Raw genomic sequence first — 20,696 nt, 5'->3', positions numbered from 1 at the left:
TTGAGAATTATAAGTCCTCTCAAATTTTTCTTTTTCAAGTACGTATTGGTTACTGAGATCCTCGAATTCCCATATGAATTGTAGCAGCAGATAGTCAGTTTCTGCAGAGGAGCCCGCTGGGATTGTGATCGAGACCACGTTGAATATACGGATCGCTCTGGGGAGCACTGCCATTCCAAGAGCACTTTCTTTTGATAGGGGAATGTGTGTGGAGTGTCTGTCCTGGTATTTAGGTCTTCTTTAACTTTTTTTTTCAACAATGCTTTGAGTTTACAGAGTATTATTTTACTTTAATTATCTTTGCCTTTATATTGAGGACAAGTGTGCAAGGTACTGGGATCAGAAGTGTATTTGAGCCCCGCAACTTGCTGCCACCATGGACGCTGCGCTCTTGCTTCACCCGCTGTACAATCTTGCACAGAATACGACCTCAGTAACTCTCTCTTGAATGAATGATTATATGATTGTTGGATGATGCTTGAGAGTCCTTGTGATGATTTTTTTCCCCAGCCTTTCCCCAGTTCTTAACTATGCCCTTTCTCTTCCTAAACTCCAGCCTGGGTTTCAGCCTGCCTGTGGCATTGATTTTCCTTGTCTGTGGACTCTTCCTTTCACTCGTTCCCGATAATGTTACATGTGGGCTGTGGAAACTTGCTAGATGTCAAGAAAGAGCTAATCCATTGTAGGCCAGTATTTTTAGAGTTTGTTATTGTTTTATTGATTGAAATTAAATGAGGCTGCCCCCTGAGCCCTCCCGTGAGCACTTTTGACCTTCCTACAGCTGATACTGCTCTAGTTGCTGCATGTGCCCTTTCCCCAGCCTTGATTTTGTAATTGAATAAGTCACCATCACTGGAGCCCTCTCTTTAAAAGATAAAGAGAACATTTGCTCCTTTTCCCTGTTTGGAGACTTCGATGAGATGAGATCCCAGATAAAGAATGGAGCCCCACCTCTTTCTGACCCCCGCTGTTTCTGTTCCTTTCTTCAGGGGAAAAGAGTACAATTCAACAGTATAAAGATTGATTGTGAGCTAATGAGATAGACAAGACAACCGATCATTTATTAAATAACCTTTCATGATAGAAACAAATGTATTATACACACAAACAGCACACAAAGCACTGTAGTACCATGGTTACAATCGTGGGTCCGAGTTCGTGTCCTGCTCTGGAGAGACCAGTCCTGTGAGATGGAGAACTGGTAAGTCGGCTTAGCCTCTCCAGAACTGGTTTTCTGTCCTGCAGAGACGGGGCTCGCTAGGCGTCCCCCCCGTAGAGGTGCTGTAGGTTTTAAATGATGCGCATGGGCAGCCTGAGCACAGCTGCTCATTCCTTGTAAGTGCAGGGTAGCATAGCTTTTGCGGTGATGGCTTTATGACCGCCCCATGTAGACTGTCAGTGCTCTGAAGGGATGCCTTGTGGTTTGGAGATGGGATTCTCACTTCTGTAAATACCCAAGTGTAGTGTTATTGGGCCCTGCTGATTTCAGTCTATTCTTTAGAAAGTACATATTGTAGATATATTTTTCAAGCATGCGTGCTTTTTTTCTTTTACTATTTAAAGTTCTACCCTCTCATCTCTTGGTATTACTTTTCATGGAATCCAGGAAACAGTCCTAAGCTACCTGCCTCTTCACACTTTTCCGTGGTGGTTTCCTTCCCTGATTAGAAGAGGGTTTTGCATAGGAAATTTTATTTGTTCCCCTTTTCTTGGAGTCTCTCTCTCTGTCTGCCCATCTCTCACCTCTCAATCTGTCCATTTCTCAACCCACTGCTTCTTCTGACATGTTCCAAAACGCATTTCAGGTAGCTTACAGAAGAACAGATACCAAATAAACAGGTGAGAAAATGGGGCCCAGTTCAGACAGTGAGGCTAGGAGGCGAGCCTGTGTGAGGATTGCAGGCGTGAGACACATGTCTCTGCCATGTGACTTATAAGATCGACAGCAGCAGTGTGCTTCAAGCTCCCAGCAGACACAGGGAAGCAGGATTTGAGGGAGATGCTTACTGGCTGTGAAATAAATAAGTGACTTAGGAGAAGCCCAGCCTTTCCAGCTACTAAGGCTTAGGAGAATATTTTGAGTGTCTTCCAAAATCAGAGTATGGCATCTTTTCTTTTTCAGAGTTCTATGTATAGTTGGTTACATTCTATACCTGGAAATTTCTCCAAAACTGCTTCCCACGTGAGTCCCATGGCTCGGGGATTGGGTGGTTCTGCTCATTGATGGGGGTTGGCCAGAAACAGAAAATGAGAGCCTCAAAGCGGCCTGGGATTTGTCAGTTATGTTTTGTCAGTGCTGTAGGGTTCAAGAAATGCTTTCACCGTTTCTCTCCATCTGAGGCGGCAGCGTAATCTCTTACCAGCATCAGGAGCTCAGGGCCACGGGATGGTGGGGGCTGACTGCACTGCCGTCAAGACAGCTGAGCTAGTCACTGCAGGTGTGGTTCTTTTACATACTGCATTTCATGTTCTTTACTAGAATGTTTCAACAGGGAGTTAATTAACTGAGTTAATTAACATTTAATAAATATGATCTTTGTTGAAAAGACAGTTATAGGCAGAATATAAGCTGTGAAGTCTTTAAAAACGGTTTCATTACTGAAATTTCATTTGGGGAGATACACGGTTTATCTTATATATGGCTCTCTTTTAAAGTAACAAAGAAACAAGACAGAAAAGGCAGAGGATGATTTCTGTTCTTCCTCTCGGCTTGCAGGTGCCCTCACCCCCAGTAGCATCAATCAAGACACCAGCACTGACACTGGCCGTGCTCAGAACTGCCTCAGCCCTGAAGACACTGCTGACAAATAGAAGGGGGCCACGCCCTGTTACAGCAGGTGCTCTCACTTTGTGGGTCCTTATGTAACTGCGTGGTGTTAATCAGGATCGCCCTTCCTACATTGTGTGATGCTGCTGCTTTGTCTCCTAGTTACTTGTTTCTCTAAGTATTCTTGTATTATTCTCCAATGCATAGTACTACACACCCAAAAATGCTTTTTTCAGATGAAAAAGAATGTGCATTTAAAATAATAACTCTGAAAAGGGGGGCAAAAGAGGCTATCCTTGTCCCGCTATTCAAAGATAATAATTAAGACGTTAACGTATATTTTCATCAGTGTGGATCACCTCTGTCATAAAAAACCAGAGAGCACTCTGTGACTGTTTACTGTGTGGACACCTCCATTTTCCATTTGGCTTTTTATATGTTTTTCTACAATATTCTATCTCCTCTGGCATGATTTTTGATGACCAGTATAGCATTCTGTCTTGTGGAGGCATTGTCAATTTTACTTCGGACTTAAATAAACTTTTAAATTCCAAGTATACTTAACTGAAATACTGAAAAGAGAACTGTGGTGGTACAGGAAGGCCCTACCTCCCTTCCCCTTATTTCCGAAGAGTAAAAACTGTTGAAAATTTGATATATATATTTCATGACCTTTATGCCTATGACATACATATATACACACATATGAGAATTCCATGTATACGTGTGTGTATATATGCTTTATTTAAAAATGAGACCATACTATATGTTTTTCTGCAGCTCGCTTTAATCACTCAGGTGTATATCATAGACGTCCTCCCACTCCAGACTCACCCGGTCCTTTCAGATAGAGTGGAGGGGTCTCCTGATTTGCGGGTGTGGTCTCTTTCCCACGCACACCTTTGGTGAGAGAATGCTGTGGACAAGGCCCTGGACCACGGTGAAACGCTGGCTCCCTCATTGCTCGCAGCTCGTCGTGATTTACCGCATCATTGTCTTGATGGTGGACAGTTAAATTTTCTCCATTTTCCACTGTCAGAAAGGATATTTGACTGGCATCCTTCTTGTACAGACATTCCTGTGATCTTTTATGAGTATTCCCTTAGTTAAGGCTTCTGGAAATTTAGTCCCTGGATGTGACATTTACATTCATCACAGACTCCATTCAAGTAACTCTAGAAATTCCTTCCATAGGGGAATGAAAAGATGCACAATTACTTATGTAACCAATTCTCTATTGCTGGATATGATTTCACTTCAGTTTTTCTTCCCACCATTGTAAACAGTGCTGTGTAAATGCCCTGATGGGTACATCTTTTTGGACCTAATTTGTTTTTTCCTAAAGGAAACGATTCCTAGAAGTGGTGTTGAGTCATTGTGTACGTACGTTTTTCAGAGTTTACATATCCATTGACATGTCGTCCTCTGAAAATGTCGCTCATGGTTTCTTCTCCCACAGATGGACACTAGATAGAATATCTTTTAAAAATATTTGCCAATATGATGAGCAAAAGTGCTTTTTCATTGTTTTAGTTTGCATTTGATGACCAGTGAGGTATTGAGCATTTTTCACTCATTAGCCATTTGACTTTTTTAAAATGAATGATTCCTTTTATCCTTTGCACACATTTAAGTGGGGGAGCTTCTTGTTGGTTTGTGACAGCTCTTTGTATGTTATGAACATTAACTTCTTGTCTTCAACAACATGTATCACAGAGCTTTTTCTTGTCATTTCTTTCCTTTCATTTTGTTTAGGAGGATTTTTATTTTGGTAGTGTCTCAAAATATTCTTATGATAATAAATGTATTCCTTATGTGTTTTATCTTTGAAATTATTCTTAAAAATAATTTCTTATACTGGAATAAATCTCCTCTGTAGGTTTTTTTTAATCTCTAAGATGGAGATGATAATAGTACTTGTTAATGTAAGGGTTAGTTGAGTTAATAAGAGCAAAGTGTTGTATTTGCTGTTATTAGTACTTTTTTATATTTACATCACTGTCTGTAAATTATCTTGTGGTCCTTATGAGAGGAATAGTATTTATTCTTTCTAGGTGATTGTCTGATTGTCTCAGGACAATTACTGAAGTCATACTTTTCTCTTTGATTTGAAATCCCACCTTTACAAAATACTTGTGTACACTAGAGTCTCTTTTTGAGCTCATGGTTCCCTTCTGTCAATCTGCCTTTCTTACTCCAGCACCATAACTTACATATTGTAAAAATTTATTTAATAATTGGCAGTCTGAATTTTTTCCATTCTTTTCTTCCATCCCAAATTTTCTTGTCTAGTATTATGATTTTATTATTCCTGAAGAATTCCAAAATATTTTGTTCAAGTTAAAAAAAATCAGATTGGAGTTGCCATGGGAGTTTTCAGTAAGTTTTGAATTATTCTGATGAGAACTTACATCTTTACAAAACTGCTTTCCTCCATGCAATTTGTTGATGTCTCTACATTCTCACCTCTTACTTTACCCCTCAGTACAGCCCTGAAGTTTCTCCATTTAGAACATGGGCATTATTTTTTAACTTATTCCAGATTATTGTTTATGTTTTTGTCAATTTTGTAAGTGAAAATTTTTTGCTATTATATTTTTAAACGCTTAAAACTGAAATTTAGAAAGGAAGATTCGGTTTGTAAATACTCACTTTGTATTTTGTCATTTAAAATTGTAAGTATTAAGTAGTTGTTCCAGAATCCTTTCTTTTTTGTTTTTAAAAATTTGTGTCGAAGATTCTCAAAATGTTCATAGCTAAGTAGTATAGGTGGGGAGACAGATGGAGAGAGGTAGTGTGGCTCATGTACAAACTGTGAGCAGTTTCATGGCTGCCTTTAGGCTGGAGAAACCACAGAAGAGCCCAGGTTAGACAAGGAATGGCTTTGTATGCACTTGAAAGCCAGCTTTCCTGCCTGTATGGTGAAGCCTGGTGGGCGTGGCAGGTAGATGATCAAGGTCTGATCAAGGTCATTTGCTGCACAGAGCGCTGTGTCTGTGAGAAATGGTGACCATTGCCATGGCAAATGCTTGGTGCCAGGAACAATGCAGGGGAGCTGGGGAGCCTGTGTTAAGGATTTTCCAGTCCTGGGAGTGGGAAGATAAGACTCTGCATTCAGATCTGAGTTTGAATTAATCCTCTTTAGTTTACTGGACCTCTGACTTTTGTCAAGTTATGCATCCTGTTTGAACTCCTGCTTTGTTGTCTCTCAAAACAGAAGAATTACAGCCTGCTGCTAGAGTGTTTGATCAGGGTAAATGATTTGTGTCTATAAGATGCCACGTACAGTCACAAGCTCAGTGAGCAATGAGCTGTCCCCTCTTCTCCTGCAAATCAGTGCTCGATAAGTCATCAGCAGAAAGCGAGTCCCTAATTTGTATGTGGTGCAAGGAAGAACAAAACTAACGTCTTGCCTTTCCCTGGCAGTATTCTTAGTTCTTTGCTTCATGTACCTCTTTCCTCCTTCACTCTCCCCTTTCACCTCCTCCACCAAGAGCCTGAGACTCTCTCAGAACACTAGATTCAAATTATTTAAATTGTGGCTCATTCCCATGAAATGACAGTGACTTAAAAAAACTGTACACATCCCAGAATTCATTGTATTTGATTTACACACACACACACGTGCACACACACACACACACACATCAGGCTACCTCCCATTTGCTGAGGGAGAAGGGCCACTTTTTCTGAGTTTTCATTTACTCAGCGTGAGAGCAGTCTCTTAAGCAGAATTTCACCTGGCTTCGTGCATGGCTTTTTAAATTGGATTTCTGCTTTTTGTCCATAAAAATATTCTCCTATTAGAAGACAGGAAGTGGAGACATAGATATTCTGCTGAGATATTGGTGTTATCATATTTGAGTTTTAATGGACATAAGGTGGCATAGAGTCATACATTATTATGGATGAGAATCCATGATGATGTAACTTAGACAAGAATCTGGGTCTCCTGCCATCGTGTCCACGCGGGTGAAGAGGCAACTGGGTGGGGGATGGCAGGGAACCTTCTTGCTTGAGTTCCAGGTTCTTGTTAGTTTTCATTGCTCAGCTGCCTTTAGTTTATGTCCATGAGGCCTCTCATGGGAAGGTCACTATGTCCTGAGAGACTGAGTTACTAATCAGCAGAAAGCTCTGGACCCACTCATATTTTCCAGAGTTTTTCTGCTGACCTGCTGACACTTTATATAAATGAGACCTAACAAACTACTGGATATAAAATCCTTATTGTTATCATTTGCCCTCGAGTTCCATAGGAATGGGGTGCTGTCTCAGGCTGTCTAAGGCTAGATCTGAACAAAGATAGGGTGATAGGCTCTGCTGCTGGACCCTCCCCAGTCAAATGGGATTTCCACCTTAGTTTTTAGAATCAGGCAGATGAGTTCAAATCTTGTCTTTACCAGTTATTAGCTTTGTGACCTTGGGGAAATAACTACTGTTTTGGTTCCAATTTTCTTTATCTGTAAATAAGTTCAGTATTTATTTTAGGGTTTTTGTTTTAGAATTGAATGTGCTAATTCCCTAATTTATTCCTAAAATACTGATCACATGGTTCTATGCTGGTGCCTTAGTAGTTGATTGCTAAGGGACTCAACAGTGAGAATGGGGGTGGAGCCCCCTGGATCATACAGCTTATATTCCAGGATATGCTTGTAAAAGACAAGATTGCAGTGGATTTTTAGTAAATGTCCATTCCTTTCCTAATCCCCATTGATTGTGTATATATCTTTATACTAATATATGAACAATTTTTTGCAGTTTAAATCTCTTTGTAGTATTTAAAGAATGTAGCTATAACAAAAATATGTGAAATAAAATGACTTGACTTTTATTTTCCTTTCAATAAGCAAAACAAAATAAAATAGAAAAGAAAAGAAAAAGTATTGAAGGAGTAGAAATAATTTTATTTCCGTGGAATCAACTCCCTATGTTAGGTTTTTCCATTGTGTTGTTCAACATCATATAAAATTGACAGGTTGTGACTTCAGTGTTGATAGCTAGGTGAGTATAGCTTCTTTTTGTGGTTGTCTTTGATGAATTATTTGCACTAGATCATAAATGATGTGCATGTTACATATTGGAAATGAGGAAACATTGGAGACATACTACCTCCAATGCAGTCATTTTGTTACTGAGTCCAAACTCGTTCTGCTCGCCACATGACAGGCCAATAAACCGGGAGATGAGGTGTTGGAGCAAGGAATAGTGACTTCACTTGCAATGCTGGCAGACCCAGAAGACGGCAGACTGATGTCCTGGAAAACTATCTTCCCCAAGTAAGAATTCAGTCTCCTTTTATACTAAAAAGGGGCGGGGTTGTGGTTGGTTGTTGCATACTTCTTGCTTTATGAATTGTTTGTCCTTTGAATCCGCTGTTCTTGCAGCTGTCCATGTGGATCAAATCATGGTACCCCTGTAAAACCTCCAAAAAAACAAAGGCTATTCTCTATTATGCAACTTGCCATCTCTACAGAAGTGCAGATGAGCTAACATTTTTAAAGATCAGGGCCAGGAGAATAGGCTTTCCTGCAGATTTCAGGCTAAAGGCAACTTTCTTTTTCAAATGGTGCAGAGCTACCAAGTCTGAGCCTAGGAAACAGGGCACAGGTTTAAACTCAAAGGAACAGATTTAACATAGGGTAAAAACTGTACATTTTATTACAATTCCGTTTCCAGCTTCATAGATAATATTAGTAAGAAATACGAGCAATTTTGTATTTTTGCTTCTTAATAACCGATAAGTGTACCAACTATATTTTGTGAGCAGGGATGCTGTGCAGGCATTGGGGTGACAGCAAACTCTTGTAGGGGGTGGCCGACCCTGCAACATCTCTGATGCCCCGTGAGTGTTGGTGAGGGTCCCCGTAGCCAGGGGCTCTCTTCAGGAACCAGCATATGGGCATTGACCTCTGGAGACCTCTTTTTCGGCTGCAGGAATTTTTTTCAGATATTGAGATTGAAAAATCACTCCAGCTGGGAATAATTAGGGAAAAAAACAAAAGGAAAAGGGTTTGGAGTAGAGTAGAAGAGTAGGACATAAGATCACGGAGCCTGAGTGCTTGGCAGCGGGGCCTCGGGAGAGAGGGGAGCAGAGGTGGGGAGGGGCCTGGCTCCAGAACCAGCTCCTGTAATTGCCCCCGCACGCAAGCCACATAGCTTTAAATTGGCCTGGGCCACCTCTCTGGGCTGGATATCACCCTGGGCAGAACCGTGGTATCTGTAAAGTAAAATGACTTCACAACTATTGCACAGAGCTGCAGGTGTAAGAGAGCCTAAGCCTGTCTCAGAGTGCAGGGGACAAGCGGAAAGGAATGGCAAAATTTCCACTGACAATTGAAATTTTGTTAAATAGCCTGCTACAGTTGTTTGCATCACTTGAATGAATGCAGGCATATTTCTGTGGGCATTTATAGGTTCACTGAACCCCACCAGCCCCTCTTGCCCCCATCGGAGATGGGCTTTCTCAAGCACAGTGCCCCTCCTGCTTGGGTGGAAAACGCTGCTGGTCCTTGCCTGGGGCCGGGCTGCTGCAGGGCACTGAATCCCCGAGGCACGGCCTGTGAGACACGACAGGAACATCTCTGCTCTTGACTGGGTGCCTCCGTTTCCCCTGCAGTGTAAAAATGCCGATGACTGAGTTAGAAGCATGCTTCCAAGCTGTCCATGTCCTTGGCATCCAGAAGCGGAGCCTGGAAGCTTTCGAATTTATCCAGAATGCGGTTTACATTCACCTTCAGCAGGTGAGTGTATGTCCTTACACAAGTGGAGGAATTACTGCAGTTTTCCTGGAACTTTCTCACTACAAGTCCATTTGATTTTTCTGTGCTAGGATTCAGTATGGCCTGCTAAAAACTCTGGAGTGAGATCTTGAAACCCTGATGAAGAGCATTATTTATTTCACTTCTCTATATGATACTCTTTTACTTTTAAAATTCAGAATTTTTGGTTGTTTCAAAAATTTTTGGGGGGGGTTGGAGAATCATGTTTGCTCTTACCATCTTTGCAACCTGTTGCTTTGTGCCTCTCACCTGTCTTCTGTCACTTGTGAGGCGGTTCCATTTGTGACCCTGTCCGGGTTGTTCATGTTATAAAACATAAAGCCTGTAAAAGTACAGTCCCTTTTCCTCCGAAGACATTCCACAAATACTCCTTTAACCTGGGTGTGGTTTTAAGAAGACAGAATCTTTAGAACATGTCCTTGCAGGTTGCTAGTGCAAAATCCCAAAATCAATAGTCTAGCTCAACATCTAAAATCTTTCTAATTTACCTTGGAATTGTATGGATAATTGAAGCAGTTTGCTAAGAACTCAGACCAGGTTTAGAATACAGGCTGGTGTAGCTCAGCAGGTCCTCCCAAGCTGATGCTCTGCCAGAGGGCGGGGCCGAGGGGAGAGGGCGGGGCCGAGGGGAGAGGGCGGGTCCTGCCCTCCCTGAGGTGACAATTTCATGGCAAAGACTTTCACCTGGTGAAGAACTTGGAGTTTCTTCTAAGAAGAGTGGGTCTGAAAAGAGTCCAAAAAGCGCGGGAGTGACAAAGTCCCATTTGTCTCAAGTAGGGGAGAGTGGCTGTGGGGCCACGTAGGAGACTCATGTGTCCAGGTGGGCAGTGTTGGTGGCTTCCACTTGAGCGGTGGGATGGTCAGTGTTTAAAAGCGAACATATTGAAGGCATGTTTAGATGGTAAAAAGGAAAGGATGAAGGCTGTCTGTGAATGTAGGATGGAGTAAGGCCCAGGTTTCTGGGTGGATTAATGAGGTAAATGATGGTCCTTCTGTGCTCTGAGGAGGGAAAGCTGCAGAGGGAGTTCTGCGGAAAACTGATGAGTTCAGCTGTGGGTAAAGTGAAAGGTTGTTAGATGTGTGGTCTGGGAGCTCAGGTGAGAGCCAGTAGTGAGTAGGGGGAGGTGAGAGGGACTTTCAAATAATTTTGTATTGTGAACATACAAATAAGTATGAGTAATGACACATTTAACACCTCTATATTCTGGATTTAAAGCCCAGTAACATTTTGCTATACTGACTGCAGAGGTTCTTAATATTTTTTAATAGAAATAAGTAGAAACAAAATAGTGGAGTTAGTGAGCATCTTAGAGTAGATGTGTGTCCTTGTATGTATTTTTATACCTCATCTGTTTATAACCATAATCTACAAAAAGTTATCTTGCTTAGCATAAGAGTTAAAGACAGGGATGTGACACACATTGTTGGGGGTTGAAGCTGATCTTCTCGGGCAAATTATGGACCCTCTCTTTGCCTTAGTTGCATCGTCTGTGACTGCCCCAGGGCCCCTCATCACAGCTGATTTCCTAGAGTAGATGTTGGGAGGGAGGCTGCTGAAGGGAGTAAGAGGTGGCAACTGCTAGGGATATTGAAGAGAGACAAAAACAGATTAAAGCCGATAAACTGAGTACAAATACCCTCTAAATAGAAGGAATCCCGCAGTGTTTTGAGCCGCTTATCATAAGGGAAAGAAAATCACGTGGATCCAAAGCTCTTGAGCATATGAATATTGTGGGTGGGAGGGTGTCATTATAAAAGTGTTGAGAAAAGGCCTCTTTGTTTTCCTTGACATTACCAGTAAGGATGGGGAGCAGAAGCGAAACCCTCTGCTTCACAGTTGAAGGTGCTGTTTTGTGTGAAACTGACCAAAGTTTGGAAACCAGTCATCAGCGATGCTGGCAAATGAAGAGGCTTCTGGATTGGGTGGGGCACTTGCTGTGACTTCCAGGTGACCTGCTGGCTGGGGACTGTGTGGCGGGCAGTAGTTTTGCAGGGTAGCCCGGGCATAATCCCTGGCTCTGATGCTGCTGGTCTGATTAACAGACCTGGGCGCACACTGTCCTAATGGGGCAGCTCGGGATGTGGCCCTGCCGTGCTGAGAGCGAGAAGAGGGCTCCCCTGAGGAGGTGTCCCTGCGGAGAGTGGAAATGTACTCCTGCAGGGGAGGAAGAGCCTCTGAGCAGCGGGCCGGATGCACAGGCAAGACCAGCATGAGCACTGATGTTTCCGGGAGCCGGAAGTCATACAGTGGCCCAAACGGCCTTGTTCCTGAGAGACTGGAGGGAATAGATGCTGAAAAGGCAGGCTAGGGTCAGACCCTGTGGTGGGTTATGAGTGACAGGAGAGGATTGTTCAGGCAGGCATGAGACAACCCTGTGGGCGTCCCAGCTGGGGCGTCACGCCGAAGGGAAGAGCAGAGTTATAGACTTTGCCACTTATTAGCTGTGTGACTTTAAGCAATATCACCCCACCTCTCTCTCTATATATCTTCATCTGTAAAGTGACACAGTGACAAGGTCGTGTCATCAGAAGTATTAGCTTAGCTCTGATCCTCTTTGTCGACTCCTGTCAGTGCTTCCCTGCAAGGTTCTGCAATGGCTGCTTTTACTCTGAGACAGGAGGGCGTAGAGGGACACTGTAATACCCGAGGGCAGGAAGGGGTTGCTTTAAAAGCAGACATGTAACAGCCTGCAGCTGCAGACCTGCAGGCAGTTTGGTTGACGGTCCTTGAGAGGACTTTGGAGGCCTTAGCGTCGTCTTAAGTCTTGTTTCCCCTTGGGGACCGGATTTGCCTTTGGGGATTGATGTTGAAGATTTGAGCTTCTGCAAAGCTGTTTTCAGAGATGGGTATATACGTAAAATATCATATAAAATAAAATGATTTATTTAACGAGTGCGAATTTGTAGCTGTTAGGAACAGCTCTGTTGGCCTGGTCTCCACGGGGGACACCAAGGGTCAGCAGAGCGTGCAGGAGGGCAGGCAGCCTGCAGTGCTTCTGCGGGGTGTTCTCCCCAGCAGGGCGCTCTGCTGAGTTGAGTCTTCTACGAGTTTTGTTGCCAGAGGAGCAGACAGCAAATTAATGAGTTCTAGAGGGATTGTATAAGGACAGGAAGAAATAGGAACCCGGAGATTTTCCGGACTAAAACACGCTTTGGTTCCTGATTCAGTGTGTTCCATTACAGAATTGATGAGTTGTGTCTATTCTGGAACGTCATTGAAATAAACGTTCAGCCTATATGTTAAGGGCTTTGTTTTATTTGGCTGGAGGACTCGAGCCGGGATGACAGCCTCTCAGATCACTCTGAGGGACTGCTCCCAAGAGGTAGGGGAGGAGCTAGGATATATAGAAGCTTACAACAAAGACCAGGTAATTGGAACAATAAAACATTGCTTGTTATCTAAAGAAAACCAGATATCTCAAGTTCAAGTATTTACTGCTTTTCTATGTATGGTGAAAAGCAAACATTTGGGTCATTGAATTCATTCCTTTGGCAATCCCCTGGCTATCTAGGGCCAGTATCCTGTCCTTTCTTACTCTGAGTCTGCTCAGAGGGCACCACTGTGAGTGGCTGAGAGGCCGGGCTGTAGGCATGTACTCGCTGGGGGTTGGCAGCAGCCGCTGATGACTCGGATTCAGCATTCTTTGTTTACTGTCATGGTTGCAGTATTTTCATGCACATTGTAGTATTTTCATTCACAGTGCTCCCACTTGGTCCTAAATTCGACCAATATTTTGAGAGACATTTCATGACCAATTTTGTCCCACGGTGCTAGGATGGCTCATTCCTAGTTCAGGTGAAGAATCTTCTGAGTTGCCATTCAAGGTGTTAGTTTTTTTTTGTCAGGCCCTGTTGATACTAAAAGTTCTCTGGATCACCTGTCTTACTAGTCTATTATGATACAGAAAGTGTTTACCCATCTTTGCTCATTCCCATACCTAGAATCACACTATTATATTTATTTTATTCAGGGTTATAAATTTTATCTGTTTCTTCAAGATGTTTAGCCATCATCCATCTTGTGGGCCTAGTTACACATTGGGAATTGTAACAGACAACAATTTTATAAAATAGACAGGATATAAGTAATACAGCTAGTAACGTTAATAAAGTCACAAGTAAGAATTTAATAGTCGAGAAGTTGTATTTTTGGGTTAAAATTTTGCTTGTGTTTCTGAGTTTGATCCTATGAGAAAGTTCATATTTATGGTCAGGGTCAGAGCAGGTATTAATTGGCCAGTTGAAATCTCCCACCTTGTAAGATCAACAGTGGCCTAAACAGAACTATAAATTCTTTTTAGAATAACGTTTCTGAGGGCTATCTAATTAGAGCCTTGGAGTAGGGAAACCCACCAAGGTAACACAGAAGTACTAGACATAGGTAATTTATCATAAACTTAACAAGTGGAGTAGTTCATAATCAAAGGTTGGAGAAATTATCAAAGTAATTGGTATACAGTCCTGGTCCGGTGTCTTGGGTCAGCTGTCTAGCTCAGATGTCATCTTCTTCTCATCCTGGTCTGGTAGCTTTTTCTCCATTTGGGCATTGTTTTCAGGGGAGCAGCACTCGATAGGCCAGTGCAGTGCAGGGGATGTTTCTGATAGGAAATGAATCGGAGACTCCGTTTCCTTCAGCTTTGGTGTGTATGGTCTGGAAAAGAGTACCTGAAAAAGGGTCCTTCCATTCAGGTTGGAGACAGTTCTTTAAGTCATGCCTGTTGCAGTATGTATAACCCCTGGCTGCAGGTCATGGGGCATTGGAACTTTACCCAAGGATAGATTTCTGAGCTTCAGAAACAAACCTAGAGTATCTTTTTCATAATTCAATTAAACCGTACAGTAATGTGACATAACAGCAAGGAATGATCTGGGAAGTGTCTTAGTAAATATGGACCTCAATTAACAAAACTAGAATTTAATATCCACTAAAATATAATTTATTTTCTCTCTTAAGTTACCCTCAGTTTTCTCAAATATAGCCAAATCAAGATTAATTTTTTACAACTTAGGTCTGATTATTTGATCATATAGGCTTTTTTAAATTGGCTGTGTTGGAAGTTTTAATACGGAGTCTCAGGGTAGAATGTTAATAAGGTTTTCTAAGGCCAAGAAAGCCACGTCAAGGCTTTTCATGGATTTTTGCCTTACAGATTTAGGTAAATTCTTTTCTCTTTAAAATCCTTAAAATACCTTTATACTCCTATATCTCTTAGGAGATGATCTCCCTAATTTGTCTGATAGAGCCACTGGGGACCTAAGTATTTTTAGTCTTTTGAGGGATCAGATAGAGAGAAAAGATAACTGTTCCAAGTCTGTATACATAGTTATAATTTATCAAATTGCTGTGAACCATAACTAGCTTAAGGAGAAGAGATTCTTTATGTCTGGGAAACAGGTTAAAAGGCAGTAGTATTTCAAACAATATCAAAAATTATAACCATATTCAGCTGGTTAATCAGTCCCATGTAACTAATTCTTTTAATGAGAGTTTTCATTAGAACTTTAAAATGTCTTACCCAGTTTAGTTCAGTGCTGTAGTTTGAAATTTATTAGAAATCAGTAAATCTCCTTGAAGAGAAAGCATTTTGCAAAACCATCAGAAGAAAACAATTAACTGTCTATAAATGACAAAAGATTTAAAAGCATGGTTAAACACCATTACACTATAATCAATAAAGAAACCTGTTCACTATACCCATAATTATCACTGGTAACATTTCAGATAAACCAGAATGTTAGGGAGTCCATATAATTTCTACAATACCTATATTAATAATATTTCTCATTCAATATAACCTTAGAAGTTTTATGATTCATTTGACAATTCCATGTTATTTAAAATGCCAAATGAAACTTTATAGTTAAAAATCTCTCTTTGGGATGTTTCAGGGGCCTTCTGTAGCATCCCAAACTTAACTGGAGATTAAAAGAATTTTAATTAATTAAATTAATTTTTATTTAATTAATTAGAATTTTATATTTGGGGAGCTTTTTGAAAGATTTCAGAACACTTGATCAGATAAACATATAGATCACTGTAATGTAGTACTAATTCATTAACAAGAAAATATGTCAAATGTAAAGGCAGAACAGATCAGCTAAGTGGTATAAGAAGTTTTACAATCTGTTACTGAAGGTGGATTAATATTTTAAGAAAATTTTTTCCTCTTAACAGAGAGAAAACCAAATCTAATCTTGTTCCAGCTAACTTCTAAGATTCATTTACGTTGCCCAATTTGATTCTAAACTTAGCCAATTCTGACCACGTACAAAACTTTCCTCAGGGTTCCTTTTCCACAAGCCTTCCACAGCTTTCTATACTTATATTAGTGTGTCCCTTATTTTGTCTTCCATTCAGAGGTAACCAGCTTCAGGAGAAAGTCACTATTTTTCATTAACAAAGTATTATTCCATTCTTACATCTTCCTTTACGCATTTATATTACTTTCCTAGGATACTGAGATCATTCCCTTACTAATAGAGACTATTTCTGTGTGACACCAACCATTTATTAATATTTCTAAACACCTTTAGTTTCACTGTAAGAGGAAGTTAAATGTTAAGTAATTCATATTTCAATCTTATTTTATCTGAAAATGGCATAGATATTTAATAAAATCTTGTCATTTAACTTAATTTAGCACAACTCTAGAATTTAAAGATATCAAACATTTAGAGATTATTTTAAGCATACATTTTAAAAATATATTTTAAATATTTACCCAAAGCTCTCATCTCATTTACATTTAATTTACTTAAAATTTTACCACAGCACATTACTGTTATTTTTTTTTTGACAAATCTGCAACAGATATAACAGGATCTTATTTGACTTTCATTAAACCTAGGTACAGTAAAGGTATTATAGTTAAGATGGATGATTTTAAAGATGTCTACATTTATTAGAACATACTTAAAATAAACAATATCAAATATTACCTTAATATTGAATATTTTCCAATTCACATGACACTGAAAGTCAATTTGTTAAGTTTTTATTTTAAAAATACTTAATTTTTAAGCTCTTATATTTTTACATCAATTAAGCAGAGCTCTTTGACTTCGAAATTTTTTTTTTTAGCAGTAGAAATATCTCACTTCTATAATCTGTATGCAGGCTTATAAACAGACAAAAGCTAGAGATCTCATAGCTTCACTTTAAAACTTACTTATATTTATAATAATAGTTGGAGTAAGCTGAATTTGCTTGCTCAAATCACTAAGGCTTACTATTTATGAAACAGATAATTAAGATTTCCTCACAAAGTCTGAAGGACCCGTCAGAGTTCTGAGTTCTAAAATGCCAAAAATTTCATGGCCTCAAGTTTTATTTCGTTGAGCTAATTAGGCTCAGTCCTAGGTCACTGTTTGTTGTATTTATATTTCTGATCTGCAAGACAAAGACACTCTCTTCCAGGTCCCCAGATAAATGCTCTGTCACCCAGACCCAATTTTATCTCCTTAATTGGCATTTTTGTATCAGTGAGAAGAGCTGTAAACAAAGAATTCCATGTTTTAAAACTAAGGTTTTCTTTATTTTGTCTTCCAAAGCTTGCATAAGACATTTATTAAGGTCTCTTTTCCTTGAGTTATAAGTTAAACCCAGGGTAAACCTATTTTTTTTTTTTAGCTACTCAAATTACTTTTTAGATTTACGTTATATTGGACGTCTCAAGTAACTATATTGGTTTCCTTTAATTTGTTCAATTAATATTTTCAGAGGGATAGACATGTGCCCAGCCTTATAATACCAAGAAGGGGAAGCGTTTTTCCACTGAAACATATCTATCCCACAACATAAGCAAAAGGTTTATATAAAGACCATCTAAATATACCAATTTCACAAACTTTTATCTCAATTTTATTAAATCTTATACCTTTAATTTTTATATTTATTAAGTTTAATCAATAATTCTTATTTCTAGAAGGAGTGACAGAAACCTTTTTTTTGTGGGTGTACATTGTATATAATTTTATAGAAGTCTCTAGGATGCCCAAGTTTCAGCCAAAGAGCTTAGGCCCTTCTCGATTTTTAATTTCATTAATTGGTCTGTTGTCCCAATCCTTGATCAAGTATTTCAGTCTACATATAAATATATGTTAAACTGTGGTAAATAAAACGGACTTGTTTGAACTTTAATGTTGGGGGGGAGTAGGTGAACTCTTTGGCCCTTTTTTTTTAACTTTACGTAGTGTAGTATCAAAACCCTGTATGTAAATCCAAAAATGTCCATTTTATTTATCTCATTCAAAATAACCATATAAAAATATTTATCCTTTTGGGATAAGCCACTTATCTGTTTTTTTGACATTTTTACAATCCTTTTTCCAGTTATTCAACCTAATTAACATTAATTATACTAAGTTTTTATTAGCATCTCTAGAAACATTTATCAGAAAGGAAAAACAAAAATGTAGCTTTTCAAACCAGTTATATTTTTATATCTGAGTTCTTAGGTTAACCATTAGATATATTTTTCTGCATTTAAACTTTATTTTAATAGGTACCAATAAAACAGCCGTTTATAATGAGATCTCTTTAAACTTTCACCAATTAAAAAGTTTTTCCAAATTAAAAAATCCATCATATGGCCATCAATTTATATATATATAAATATATATATATACATATATATATATATATATATATATATAGTGATTTTAAACCAATAAGATGAAGAGGCCCTTCCACATGAGAGTCGGGGTGTTGCCTAAATAAAATTCAAAGGTTTACTCTCCAAAAGCTTAAAGCCTTCGTGGTCCAGGCTGATGCAACAAAGTTTAAGATGGCAAAATATCTGAAAATTGGTACAATCAAAGAATTGCTTAGAATCCCAATTTATTTGCGTGGCCACCGTATGTACACAATACTTGAACTTTTGTATGGCAGAGTCCAAGGTTTCCTTTAAAAACTAAACTAAACATATATATACTTACATGCACACACTTAAAACATCCAGAGAAAGATAAAACGTTTACATTTCAAGGACACAGGAAGAGAAATCCAAGTTCCCACTAAAGGGGATTTTGTTTTTATAAGTTCAGAATGCCAAAAAATGTTTTTATCAGGCCTGGTTATTTCCAGAGTGAGTTTTTTTTTTTCTTATTCCCGATTAATGTTGTAAGTTTTGTATGTACATAAATCTGGCTGGGGTTTTACTTGGAGACTGGCAATCTGTCATTTCTTTTTCTTTTCTTTTCTGTTCTTTATTTTTTTTTTGAAAGTTCTATTCCCCATTGTAAGGTCGGGTTCTCAGAATAAATTTGCTAGTAAGATTTCCCACAGGGACAACTCTGTGGCATGAAGTCTTTGTGTCTACCACTCCTGGAAGATTCCCTGTCACCTGAGAATGCTGTTACCAGCCAGGAGGATGGTCCAAAATTTGGAGTTGAAAGTTTCCTCATAAGAGTTTTACTTTTATCCTGAAAAATTCAATGGAGGTAACCAAATTGAGGAAAACATTAGACCAGCCTCTTACCTAACCACTCAGTCCTGAACCCAGTGTCTTTCAACTTGGACCCACTCGGGATGTCTCCACTGGGTGGGTAATTCACCTCAGTTTCTTTCAACTGGAGGGCCACGTACCTGGATACACCGCCAGATAAAACTTAGGATCATCAACCAATATGTGAGATCTGAGAACCAGGAGAGACTCAGCCAAATTCATCTGGACCCCCCGAGGAGGCGGATGAGCACAAAGGGCCACTGCTGGTACCAAGGCTCTGGTTACTTGGAGAGTTCAGGTGGAGAGAAATCTGCTGTGGTGCTTCATGGTGTCCAAAACTGTTGACTGAAATAAACGTGCAGCCTAAAAGTTAAGAGTTATGTTTCATTTGGCGGGAGGACTCGAGCCAGGATGACCGTCTCTCAGAACTCTCTGAGGGACTGCTCCCAAGAGGTTGAGGAAGAGCTAGGATATATAGGAGCTTTACAACAAAGACCAGGTTGTTGGAACAATAAAAGATTACTTGTTATCTAAAGAAAGCCAGGTATCTCAAGTTCAAGAATTTAGTGATTTTGTATGAATGGGAGGAAGCAAATATTAGGACTCACTGAATTCATTTTTTAGACAAGCACCTAGCTATCTCGGGCCAGTAGCCCGTCCTTTCTTATTCTGAGTCTGCTCAGAGGGCACCATTGTGAGTTGCTGCAGTGGCTGGGCTGCAGGCCTGTCCTCGCCGGGGAGTGGCGGAAGCCTTTAATGACTTGGTATCAGTATTCTTTGTTTACTGACATGGTTGCAGTATTCTCATTCACATTGTAGTATTTTCGTTCACAGACCGAATATGGATAATCTGCAAACTTGGAAAGCAACCGAGATGGAATTACTGCAGATACCTTCTGCTTTAATAAGCCGTGTGCAAACATAAACACGGAGGAAGCATACACTTGGATTTGGAGGTGTAGGAAAGGGATCCTGCACATTGCAGGAGAACGCAATGCAGAATTCCTTAAGTCCAACTTTCTTTACTGTAGTGGTTTCTGAGAACAGTTTATGGTAATTAAACAACATTTACAAACAGTGGCACACATTGCTTTTAAGGGATGGCCGGCTGCAAACTTTTATATTGGACAGGTGGAATTCATAGGCAAGTGGTCAGGTGGATGGGAGAGAGATGGAGCCAAGGCCTGGGCCCAGATTCCGGTTTAAATTGCCATTTCTTCACCATAGGGCCTTGGAATAGAATGCATACTCTCAACCTGTTGGTGAATCTGTGAAATGGGCATGATAATATTCATTTCTTCCTGGGATTGTTGTAAGATCTAAAGAGTATTATAGCACACATGAAGCATTTAACACCCTGGCACTTAGCAGTGTTCACTGTGTGGGGCCGCCCCGCTTAGCGTGCGTCAGAGCCGTAAAGGCAGCATTTGTCTGTTGAGGATGCACTTGTAGCCCCTTGGCTAGGTTGTGAATTTGTTGATTTCCTTTAATACTTGTAACTCTGTGTGACATGGGCAGTTATTTTCATGGACAGATGAGGAATCTCAGGGTAAAGAAGACTGTGTAATTTGCCCAAGGTCAGACCATAATTTTGGGTGCAGGGGCCTCAGTTCAGCATGGGCCCCTGGGCCTTCTGCTCTCTCCGTTCAGCACCAGAGCCAGATATGGAGTTGGCTGTTTCCCTGCCCAGAATATCCGGCAGGA

At 40.1% G+C, this 20,696-nt stretch overlaps 1 protein-coding gene across 1 annotated transcript in view; it reads left to right on the top strand.

The window, feature by feature from the left end:
• The window catches only part of LOC140694672 (uncharacterized), a 117,577-nt gene that overhangs the window by 27,108 nt on the left and 69,773 nt on the right, over positions 1-20,696 (top strand). The window contains exons 6-10 of the mRNA XM_072957815.1: positions 2,123-2,182; positions 2,281-2,438; positions 2,717-2,837; positions 7,934-8,043; positions 9,384-9,507. Coding sequence (XP_072813916.1) covers positions 7,988-8,043; positions 9,384-9,507 — 180 coding nt within the window. The 5' untranslated portion in view covers positions 2,123-2,182; positions 2,281-2,438; positions 2,717-2,837; positions 7,934-7,987. The remainder of the gene's footprint in view (positions 1-2,122; positions 2,183-2,280; positions 2,439-2,716; positions 2,838-7,933; positions 8,044-9,383; positions 9,508-20,696) is intronic.

This window comes from Vicugna pacos, unplaced genomic scaffold (assembly GCF_048564905.1).
Source record: "Vicugna pacos unplaced genomic scaffold, VicPac4 scaffold_77, whole genome shotgun sequence".
Lineage (NCBI taxonomy): Eukaryota > Metazoa > Chordata > Mammalia > Artiodactyla > Camelidae > Vicugna > Vicugna pacos.
Note: the sequence above shows the minus strand (reverse complement) of the source record. Positions and strands in the feature narration are given on the sequence as shown.